Genomic DNA, 12,500 nt, shown 5'->3' with positions numbered 1-12,500 from the left:
CCATTCCCCCTTTCTCCGATCCTTCTCCCTTTCTCCCTTCATTTCCCTCTCTCTTTATCTCCCTTTCTCCCTCCATTTCCCGTCTCTCTCTCCTCTCCTTTTCTCCCTCCATCTCCCTGACTCCCTCTATTTCCCCCTTCTCTTTATTTCTTCCCTTCTCCCTCTACCCCTCTTTCTCTCTCTCTCCTTTATTCCCTCCATTCCCCTCTCCCCTCTTATTCCCTCCATTCCCCTCTACCTGTTTCCCTCTCCCCTCTTATTCCCTCCATTCCCCTTTCCCTGTTTCCCTCCCCCCTCTTTTTCCCTCCTTTCCCCTCTCCCTGTTTCCCTCTCCCCCCTCATTCCCTCCATCCCACCTCCTCCTCTCCCTCTCCCCTCTTTTCCCCTCCATTCTCCTATCCCTGTTTCCCTCATCCCCCTTTTATTGCCTCCATTCCCCTCTCCCTGTTTCCCTCTCCCCTCTTATTCCCTCCAATCCTCTCTCCCTGTTTCCCTCTCTCTCCTTATTCCCTCCATTCCCCTCTCCCTGTTTCCCCCTCTCCCCTTATTCCCTCCAATCCTCTCTCCCTGTTTCCCTCTCTCTCCTTATTCCCTCCATTCCCCTCTCCTTGTTTCCCTCTCCCCCCTTTATTGCCTCCATTCCCCTCTCCCTGTTTCCCTCTCTCCCCTTATGCCCTCCATTCCCCTCTCCCTGTTTCCTTCTTCCCCCTTATTCCCTCTATTCCCCTCTCCCTGTTTCCTTCTTCCCCCTTATTCCCTCCTTTCCCCTCTCCCTGTTTCCCTCTCTCCTCTTATTCCCTCCTTTCCCCTCTCCCTGTTTCCTTCTTCCCCCTTATGCCCTCCATTCCCCTCTCCCTGTTTCCTTCTTCCCCCTTATGCCCTCCATTCCCCTCTCCCTGTTTCCTTCTTCCCCCTTATTCCCTCCATTCCCCTCTCCCTGTTTCCTTCTTCCCCCTTATTCCCTCCTTTCCCCTCTCCCTGTTTCCCTCTCTCCCCTTATTCCCTCCTTTCCCCTCTCCCTGTTTCCTTCTTCCCCCTTTTATTGCCTCCATTCCCCTCCACTGTTTCCCTCTCCCCCCTTATTCCCTCCATTCCCCTCTCCCGGTTTCCCTCTCTCCTCTTATTCCCTCCTCTCCCCTCTCCCTGTTTCCTTCTTCCCCCTTCTTCCCTCCTTTCCCCTCTCCCTGTTTCCCTCCCTCCCCTTATTCCCTCCATTCCCCTCTCTCCCCTTATTCCCCCTTCTTCCCTCCTTTCCCCTCTCCCTGTTTCCCTCTCTCCCCTTATTCCCTCCTTTCCCCTCTCCCTGTTTCCTTCTTCCCCCTTCTTCCCTCCTTTCCCCTCTCCCTGTTTCCCTCTCTCCCCTTTTTCCCCCCTTCCCCCCTCCTCTCCCTCTCTGTCCTTTGCTCTTCCTCTAACGACTAACAACTTTGACGTTGCTAACAAACGAATCAAGACTTATAGTCGCTTTGTAAGAGATGGATTTCATTATCGCCGTTTTCTTTCTTTCTCTCTTCCTTGCTTTTTACTTTTTTATTTCTTGTTTTCAGAGGAAAATGTTGCTTTAAGTTTTTTTTTTAACGGAAACTTTCATCAAATATCCTTATTCCTTTTCATCATCTCTGATTCACTTTGTATTTTATGAAGAGGATGAGATATTCATTCAATAAAGAAGAGGAAAATAGATGACTGTAGAATAGAGGAAAAATTAAATAAAAAGTTAGAGAATGAAAATGGAGATTCAGGGGTGTCTTTTTTATTTATTTTATCCCCCTCCCTGCGTCTGTTGACTGAACGGAATTAGAAAAGGAAGAAAAATGAACAATTCTTCGACTTAAGTTATGAAACCTGATTTATAATAGTCTGCCCGATGGCTAAGTCAGGTAAAAGTTTATTCATTTGCATTCTACACAAACAGAAAACTTGAAGACGAAATGTTCTACGACTGACGAACAAATGTGAGAGATCGTTCGTTTTTTTTTTTTTTTTTTTTTTTTTGTCTGTCTGCCCTTTATCTACCTTTGTATTTGTTTATTAGTGTTATTATTAATATATCTGTCCATCTATCGATTATTTCTTTCTAAGTTAGTTACATGTGTGCTTGTGTATCTGCGTGTTTGTTTGTGGATAGGCAGAAAGATCGATCGATCGATAGATGAACAGAGATAGATAGATAGAGAGAGAGAGAGAAAGAGAGAGTAATAGATCGACAGACAGTGATAACTAGGTAGACAGATAGAGACAGACAGACATTTAGAGACAGAGACAGACAGACAGTCAGAGACAGAGACAGACAGACAGTCAGAGACAGAGACAGACAGACAGTCAGAGACAGAGACAGACAGAGACCCAGACAGACAGACAGAGCGACAAAAAGACGAACTATCAAACAAATAAACACATACAAAGACAAACAAACCCGTAAGATATATAAACATAACCACGAAGCCACGTACACAATTTGCCCTCAGAAATTTATGATATTTCGAAGTTTCCCCTCGATCTTCAAATAATCTGGAGAGTCTGTGAAAACGAGACAGAATTTTCTTTATAAATTTATGCGTTCAGTAATGCATTAGGGAAGCAAAGTTTCGACGAAATTTTATCGTCTGAAGGAGGCCACTTAGCGCCTCAAGATGACGGTGGGACGAAAAAAAAAAATAGCAAGAAAAAAAGGAAAGAAAATAAACGAAAGATGTGAGAAAAAAATATGGACTAAAGTTCGGTAGTGATGAGATGTTTACAGTATTTTCTATAATGGCTCGCAACTTTCTGCATATTAATGAACTCTGCAAAAGAAATACCGACTGTATGAAGGATGTAAATATGTATGTAAAGAAAAGACAAGAGGATAGGAAAAGATAGACAGGGAGACTAGGAGAATAGACAGATTGATGACGATAAAGATAAATTATTTCGTAAATATATTTCAGGAAAATGTTAATGAAGACAGAAGAACAGGCAGGGAAGTAAACAGCAGATAAAGAGAGATAATTACGTAAATATATATATGAAAAATATAATTTGATGTGAAAGTACAAAGAGGGAATAGATAGACTGATAAAGATCTAGATAGATAGGTACATTTGTTTACGATGTTTTTAATTAGCATATCTCAAACATAATGCTTCCTTTAAAAAGAAGCTATTGTGTGATAACTTCTACCAAAAAAAAAAAAAAAAAAAAAAAAATCATCCTCCAAGTAGACAGAAAAAAAAAATAGATAGACTAATAATGATAGACATACAGATATAAATATTTACGGAAGTTACAAGGAACGCATCTCCATCACAACACACATTCTTAATACTCGTAGATATTGTACACTGAGCTTCTATCTTAACAAAAACACAGACTAACAAAAAACAAAAAAAATCTGATTATGCAATACCCCAGCCTTGGTCATGATGTTTTATATTGCAATTATCAGTGCTTGTGTTGCCTACATAAGGTCCATGAAACGAAATAAAGAAAGAAAGCACGTGTATAAGACTATTGTGGTTCATTATACTTATTTGCTTTTATGGAGGGAGAGATGCACTTAGCAGGTTTGCGATGATAATTACTTGATAATAGATAAGTTTGGAGAGAGAGAGAGAGAGAGAGAGAGAGAGAGAGAGAGAGAGAGAGAGAGAGAGAGAGAGAGAGAGAGAGAGAGAGAGAGAGAGAGAGCGAGAGAGAGAGAGGGAAGGAGGGGTAGAGAGAGAGAGAGAGAAAGAGAGAGAGAGAGAGAGAGAGAGAGAGAGTAAGCAAGAGAGATAGAGACAGAGAGAAAACAGAGAGAGTAACAATATATATATATATGTATAATAAAGAAGTTGAATTTCATTTGTTACAAAGTTATTTCTTGGTTTGATAAGGTGTCTATTTTTCTTTCTTCTAAATTACCCACTGTGTGCAAGGAATGGGCGGGGTTACCATCCATGGGCAGTGCGGAGATTGTTAGACCGCCGCACCACACACACACACACACACACACACACACACACACACACACACACACACACACACACACACACACACACACACACACACACACACACACACAAACACACACACACACAAACACACACACACAGCGAGAGAGAGAGAGAGATAATGAAAGAGAGAGAGGAAGGGACAGTCAGACAGACGGAAAGGTAAAATATTTCCTTTTCCTACATGCCACTGCTCTTGTTTTATGGCCCTGACTCCCCCCAATTCGAAGGTCAAAGCTATGCTCATGCGGACCTTACATTTACCCCCCCCCCCCCCTTCCCCTTGGCTGATGGACTTCCTAACATCAACCATTAACCGTGATTCAGCTCGGAGACGCGAGCGCTGGACTTCGAGACAACATCAGACCCACTAAGCATCAGAATTTTTTTTTTTTTTTCGTTTCTTCATTTTTTTTCTTTCGTTTCGTTGGTTTTGCTCCTCGAACGGTAATCTAGGAACCTGTACAGTAATCTAGATTATTATTGAATATATATATCTATATCTTCTATCGCTAGTGCTATTATTACTGTAGTTAATTACGATAACATTTTCCTTCTTCCTTGGCATTTCGTCCCCTGGAAATGTTATCTCTGCCATTTCCCATTTCGTCGATTCGTTCCCTATGGAAATGGGCGACCCCTTGCCTCGTCTCGAGAACCTCATCAAAGGACTGAGTAGCCGAGGAATTACCGAAAGCACAGCGTCAGCACTGGGGTCCTTAGCCTCATGTTTCCGGAGTCCTGGTTCTTTACCTGTCAGGCTTTCTCTCTCTCTCTCTCTCTCTCTCTCTCTCTCTCTCTCTCTCTCTCTCTCTCTCTCTCTCTCTCTCTCTCTCTCTCTCTCTCTCTTTCTCGGGGTATTCCGATTCTTTCTTTGTTTTCGTTTTTCTTCTTCGTTTTCTTTTTCTTCTTGTTTCTCTTTCTGTGTCTAATTCTCTCCACCTCTATTCTCTCTCTCTCTCTCTCTCTCTCTCTCTCTCTCTCTCTCTCTCTTCTCTTTCTCCCCCCCTTCCCCTCCCTCCCCCCCCCCCCGCCTCTCTCTCATCTACTTTTTTTTCCAGTACAGGTTATCAAGTACAGTACTCTCATTTTGGTCTAATCTCCCGTGAAAAATGAGCAAACGTTGGAAAATTTTCCAGTGGATGCCATAAACTGCATTCTATTAAGGTTCTGTAATAGCCAGTGAGGGCTGGAAATACCTTTAATCCTCAATTTAGAATGTCTACCTGTTTCATCATTATTGTGTTTGTTGGGCCTTTTTTTTTGTGACTGTAGTTGTTATTAAAATAGTTTTTATTTTTATTATTATTATCATTTTTAATAATAATAATAGTAATGATAATTATTATTGTTATTGTTATCATCTTTATTGTTGTTCTTCTGGTGTTATAATCACAATCATTATTACCATTATTATTATCATTGTTGTTATTATTATTATTATTATTATTATTATTATTATTATCGGTGTTGTTGTTATCATCATCATCATCATCATCATCATCAATATCATCATCATCATCATCATCATCATCATCATCATCATCATCATCATCATCAATATCATCATCATCAATATCATCATCATCATCATCATCATTAATATCATTATCAGCAGCAGCAGCTGCATTATTGCTATTATATTATTGATAATGCAATTATCATTATCATTATTAATTATTATCATTGTTATTTTTTATTATTATTATCACTATTACTGTTGTTGTTATTGTTATCATAACTACTATTACTATTACTGTAAAACTGTTACTATCACCATCATCATCATCATTATCATTATCAGTATATCCTGCTGACTAACGGTGAGCATACTATCGTATGTGTGTTTGTTTGTTTGCGAGTGTGTGCGTGTGCGTGTGCATGTGAGTTTGCGTGCGCGTGTGCGTGTGCGTGTGCGTGCGCGTGTGCGGCGTATGCGTGGGCGTGTGCGTCGTGTGCGTGGGCGTGTGTGTATCCGTGTGGATGTCACTGAGAAGTGAACTGCCCTTTCAGCTTTAAAACGTGGGCGAGAGCAAGTCTTTTCTGTGTTTGTTTCATAATGTACATATTTTTTAAATGCTAAGTGTACATCTAAAACGCCGAGAATAATTTAATTATATATTTTATCTCTCTCTCATTGCAATTCATTTTCGACTTTCTTTTTGGTATCAAATCTTGTTTTATTTAAACTTAAGTGAGTTACCGCGAATTTATTTAAAAATTGAGCCTCTATTATGAAATACTAATACCTTTAACATTTACAAATATTACATAATCATCTGTATTTATCTAACCCGTCTAGGTCATATCTACAGAGTGTAGTCTCTAGAGAGGGAAATGCATTTACTAATACCTAGATAATTAATGGATTTGGTAATATGTGTAATATCAAGCGAAGTTTTACATTGATATGAGGTTTGCTCTATTTTTGTTGCATTTTTAATAGGATATTCTCTCTTGTTGTGTTTTCTCTCAAGTTGAATATGCAAATATTATGTAAATTGTCATCCCTTCGCTTAAAACCATCCATATTATCGTAACTCATTTCACTGTCTTTATTCTAATGCCTTTTGTCGTTTTCCTTCCGAAACTTATTGTGTTTCTGAAATCCATCTATTTTCCATATGCACCATCTGTTTCTATTATCTGACTATCTCCCTCTCTTCAAGTCGTCTCTCTCTCTCTCTCTCTCTCTCTCTTCTCTCTCTCTCTCTCTCTCTCTCTCTCTCTCTCTCTCTAAATATCTGTCGTTCTGTTTTTTTTATCTCTAAAATCATCTCTTTCTCTCTCCTTCATTCCCCCCCCCCCCTTTTCTCTTTTTTATGAATCTTCTCTTGTTATTAAAACCGTCTGTGTTTTTATTCTCTAAACTGCCTGTTTCACTTAAGGGCAGATTAGTCTTTAAATAACCATGCTTCTCTCTGAAACATTTTTCTTAATAAAGACCAGATGGTTTACTGCCTCTCCTTTTAACTAAACTCTCTTTCTCTCAAAACCATCTTTCCCTCTAAAAGCCCTTCGTCTTTCTATCCAAAGATCATCTGTCTCCCTGTCCATACCATCTGCCTCTTCCTAGTTTTCTGTAAATAATATGTTCTTATGCATCTCTTATGCATCTCTCTTTCTTGTTCAAACCAATTTTCTTACATTATTTTCTTCTCTTCTCTCTTTTGTGTTTCTTTATCTTATTCTCAAAAGAATAATTTTCATAGAAACCCACCTCCTTTCTTCCCAATTGTCTGCCTGCCTGTCTTTTTGTCTGTCTGTTTGTTCGTTTGTCACTCTGTCCGTCTGTTTGTCACTCCGTCTGTCTGTTTGTCTGTCTCTGTCTCTCTGTTTGTCTGTCTCTGTCTGTCTGTCTGCCCCCCCCCCCCTCTCTCTCTCTCTCTCTCGTCTAAAGTCATTTGCTCATATCTCCAAGTCATCTCTCTCTTTGAAAGTTATCTTTTCCCTCAATCTTCTAAAGCGATCTGTTTTCCCACCCAACCTTCTCTTTCTCTTTGAAAGACTTTCCTCTTGCTCTATGAACTATTTCTCTCTTTAAAAATGTTCAGCCTCTCTTTGTAAAACATCTCACTATCTTCAAAAGTCATCTACCTTTTCGCTGACCTACCTCTGTCTTTTTTAAAAATCTGTCTTGTCTCTCCAACTAGCCACTGTCTTTTATTTGTGGAACTTCTTTATTTGCAATATCCCTGTCTTTCTCATCTCTATCTTTGGAAGCCATCAGTTCCTCCCTTCAAAATATGTTTCTGTTTTTGAAATTCATCTGTCTTTCTCTCTAATCCATCACTGTCTTCGAAAGCCGCCTTTTTCTCCCTCCCAAACATCTTTACTCTTTGAAAACGATCTGTCTTTCTCCTTAAACCAACGGTCTTTCTCTTTAAACCATCTCTGTCTTTGAAAGCCATCTGTCTCTCCTTCCCCAACATCTTTCTCTCTTTGAAAGTCCTCTATCTTCCTATCCAACCCATCTCTATCTTTGAAAGCCATCTGTCTTTCTCTCTAAACCATCTGTCTTTCCCCCGAAATCTCCCAGTCTTTCACCTCTAATACCTTCCCATTCCTATTCTTTCCGGGATGCCCCTCTTTCCCAACTTTGTCCTCGTCACTCCATTCATACATACATATCCACTGCGGAATTTCCTTTTCTTGTCCCGGTTCAGCTGCCATCAACTTAATCCGCGACCGCATTTATTCGAATTCCCTTTTTGCGCGCATTTCCATAACCCGATCCCTTATCGCGGACATTGTTTCCTCCTCCCCTGTTTTAGCTCTTTGTGGCACCTATTACGACAATAGATTCCGATCCTTTTTAATCCCCCGCTGCCCCTCCGGCGTTCTTTCGCTTCTCGTAATTACCTTGATTCGTTTTCATAGGTAGGTTTTTTTTTTATGGAGGGGGGGGGGGTAAGTATTTGGGGGGAATATTGAGAGTTTGTGGGTATGTGCGTGACTGGAGTTATGCACAACACACACACACACACACACACACACACACACACACACACACACACACACATACACACACACAAACACACACAAACACACACAAACACACACTCACACACACAAATATATATATACGTATGTATGGCTGCATATATGTAAAATACCCACATGTCTACCGCTATCTCTCCTTCTGACCTCTCTCTTATTCCAATATATTTGTATATCCATGCATCTATCAATCTAACTCCACTATAAATTTGTCTGTTCATTTAAAGATTCCCGTATTTTTTTTCTTTCTTTCTCTAACAAAAGGGCAATGAAATATCACACTTACCTAAAATAGCCGACATTCCTATAGAGAACATTCATACATCAACTTCAAATTCCAAACATGAATTATAAGCGCTGGCAAAGTTTCGGTTCCTGTAGCCAAGAGTTAGTGGCATTTAAATGACCTTTTTAAGGCCCGGATTCTCACCAGCTTCCTGGCGTTGAAGGTCAGAGTTTCATCCACACATTAAACAGGACAGGAACGCTGGATCGTTGCTGCTTTCCCTGGAGATTCTGTATTCATATTGTTGTAATTGTGTTTGTGTGTGGACGTAAATACAGACATAGGTACACAGACTGGCTGAATGGCAGGAATATACATTTACACATACTTGAAATAGACACAAGAACATGGGAAGATATACACATGCGCTCACCTATGTACACAGACGCGTGATTTTTACACACGCACGTAAAGACACACACACACGCACGCTATTTACCAACGCACATAAACACACACAAACACACACACACACACACACAAACACACAAACACACACAAACAAACAAACAAACAAGCAAACACACAAACACTCCCTAACTCTTCCGTGCCTGAAACACGCGCGTAAATTCCTTCGTCTGAATCCGTTCGTTATCCAAGCCAAAGAAACCGCCTCCCTCTGCCTGATATTTAACCGCATTACTGCACGAAATCTCCCGTGAATCTCACACGCGGGGGAGGGGGGTGGGGGGGGGACGCACTCCCCTCCTCCAACACCTTGTTCCTACACCATATTTACTCCTCCCCCTCCCCTTCCCCCCCCTCTTTTTTTTTTCTTTTTTTTTACTCCCCCGCCCCCCCCCCCCTTTTGCCAAAATATTTTCATATCTAATAATGAGCGTATTGTGAGCGCGGGATCCCCAGGGAATTGGTCCGCTCCAAAGGCACGGAGGGAGACAGGGAAAGGTTTCGTCCGAATGCTGGTCCGCGAGAGGGTTCCCTGGGATCGTCTGTTGCATGACGCTTGGCGTTGCAGAAACATATACATATTTGTGATTACATGATTATATACATGAATGCATGGGTGTGTGTATGACACTCATACACTCACAAACACACATACACACACACACACACACACACACACACACACACACACACACACACACACACACATATATATATATATATATATATATATATATATATATATACATACACACACACACACACACACACACACACACATATATATATATATATATATATATATATATATATATATATATATACTTATATACATATAATTTTAATGTATTGTTAATGCTCTTGCTACTATTTCTCATCACCTATTATATTAATTATACTTATTATTGTTGCCGCTTTTGTTGCGTCATTATCGTGCTTTCTGTTGTTTCTGTTTTTGCTATCGCAGGAGTCATTGCCTTTTTGTTTCAAGTACGTTACCTAAATCCGGAAACCTTACACAAGAAATATATATAACAAAGAATAACGAAAGAAAATTTAATGAGATGAAATAATCCAAAATAATCAAAAAATAAAACCAAACTCAAGCCAAACGAAGCCAAGTCAAGCCAATCCGAACTAAACCAAACCGAACCAAAAAAAAAAACGAGAATAATAACACAAAATAAAAACAAAATAACAAACAAACAAAACAGAATAAAAATAATAACCAAAGAAATTAAAAAAGAAATACGAAAAATCAACACGAAAAGGGAAATAGGACAATGTAAAGGAGCCGCCATGATATTAACGAAAGGTGATCGTTCATGCCGCGTCACCTGGGATCTTAATGAGCTCATTTCCCCTTCAGGTGAAACGAGCTCTTGAAGGCATAGATCTCGGCGTTTGTTTGCTTTTTCCTTTGTTTTTTTGCTATGCTATGAGGTCCTCTATTTATTATAATTATTATTTTCTTAGTTGTGTGGATTTGTGTTGTGTGGAGAACAAAAAAAGAATAAGAGCGTGTTCTTGTGACTTTTTTTTTGTTTGTTTATTTCTGTCTGTCTAGTTTTCCTTTACTTTTTTCTTTGTTATGGATTTTCTGGATTTTCTGTTAATAAGTTAATGTGTGCGGGTCATTTGTTCTGCTGTGTTCTTCCTTTTTGTTCTGTTCAATCATTTCTTTTTTGCTTTTCGATGCTTCTTGTTATGAATGACTGTGTGACTTCCTGTTATACGAATTTCATTTTTATTCTGTGATGTTCTACGTTTGTTGACGTCCACGTGTTATTGATGAACGGAGGGCGTTTTGTTTCACAGAGTGTGTTATCTATCGACGTCCGCGTGTTATTAATAACTGTGGGACTTATTGGTTTGTAGAGTTTGTCCTTTGTTCTGTTCTGTGGAATTCTCTTGTTCCCTGGATGTGTTCGTGTTCGTTAGCGATGGCGGAACTTCTGTTCTGTGCTGTTCTTTCTCTCTCTCCTAAATTTTCAATGTTCTCGTGTAATTAGTGAGCGCGCGACTTGTTTATGAACGAACATTCTGTTCTCGTGTCGGAAATGACCGCATAGTTTTCGTAAAGCTTTGAGAAAAAAAAATGATTTGTAAAATCGTATTAAGTAAGAAAGGGTTAAGCGATACTCTGTATGGATGTAAATCTAATATATATGTTATATATCAATATCTAACTATATGCATATATATATATATATATATGTGTGTGTGTGTGTGTGTGTGTGTGTGTGTGTGTGTGTGTGTGTGTGTGTGTGTATGTATATGTATGAATATGTAGAAATATAAATATATGAATATATAGATAAATGTTTACATACATTTACATACGTACACACAACTACACACACACACACACACACACACACACACACACACACACACACACACACACACACACACATATGTATATATATATATATATATATATATAGGTATATATATATAGGAATATATATAGGTATATATGTATACATATAGATGTGTGTGTGTGTATATATATACACTTAACACATTCACACACAAACACGCGCGCGCGCTCGTGCATATATATATATATATATATATATATATATATATATATATATATATATTTATATATATGTATATATATATTTGTATATATACATATATATATGTATATATATATTTATATATATACATATATATATGTATTTAATATATATATAGTATATATGTATATATATTATATATATATAATATATATACACATATTTATACACTTATATACATATAAAGACGTCGGCATGTAGGATTATATATACACTGGGGCGTAGCTACCCATTTGGGAGTTTGGGTCTCTGTCCCTTGAAAGCCTCCCCCCCCCCCACCACACTTTTTGTTTTAGGCTTGTTGAATTATATATCAACGTAATTCAACCGATTCCTCTCGTGATAAGACTTGAATTTAAACACAACTGGCAAAAAATAACGTGTTTTTCTTATTGTCTTATATCACTGGAGGCTACATTGGCTAGCGAACCCCACTCTTCTGTTTAAGGATTATACTATCCTCCGTAGGGCATTTTTAGGAAAGACAAAGTGATATATATCTATAAAGGTTTTCATTTGTTTAAATCTCCAGTATTCTATATATATATATATATATATATATATATATATGTATTTATGTATTTACAGATAAACATACATATGTGTGTGTGTGTGTGTGTGTCTGTTCGCGTATGCGTGTATGTGCATGACCATATCTGAACTCTGTATAAAATAAATAACAATAACACTCCATCCTCTCATTCACTCTTCCCTCACCCTTACAGTGTACTTACAGTGAACGGTGAG

At 38.8% G+C, this 12,500-nt stretch overlaps 1 protein-coding gene across 1 annotated transcript in view; it reads right to left on the bottom strand.

Annotated features, from left to right (window-relative positions):
• The window catches only part of LOC125034053 (hemicentin-2-like), a 259,702-nt gene that overhangs the window by 53,114 nt on the left and 194,088 nt on the right, over positions 1–12,500 (bottom strand). The window contains exon 7 of the mRNA XM_047625694.1: positions 12,488–12,500. This exon is cut by the window's right edge and continues 132 nt beyond it. Coding sequence (XP_047481650.1) covers positions 12,488–12,500 — 13 coding nt within the window. The remainder of the gene's footprint in view (positions 1–12,487) is intronic.

Source organism: Penaeus chinensis, chromosome 17 (assembly GCF_019202785.1).
Source record: "Penaeus chinensis breed Huanghai No. 1 chromosome 17, ASM1920278v2, whole genome shotgun sequence".
In the NCBI taxonomy this organism is placed as follows: Eukaryota; Metazoa; Arthropoda; class Malacostraca; order Decapoda; family Penaeidae; genus Penaeus; species Penaeus chinensis.
Note: the sequence above shows the minus strand (reverse complement) of the source record. Positions and strands in the feature narration are given on the sequence as shown.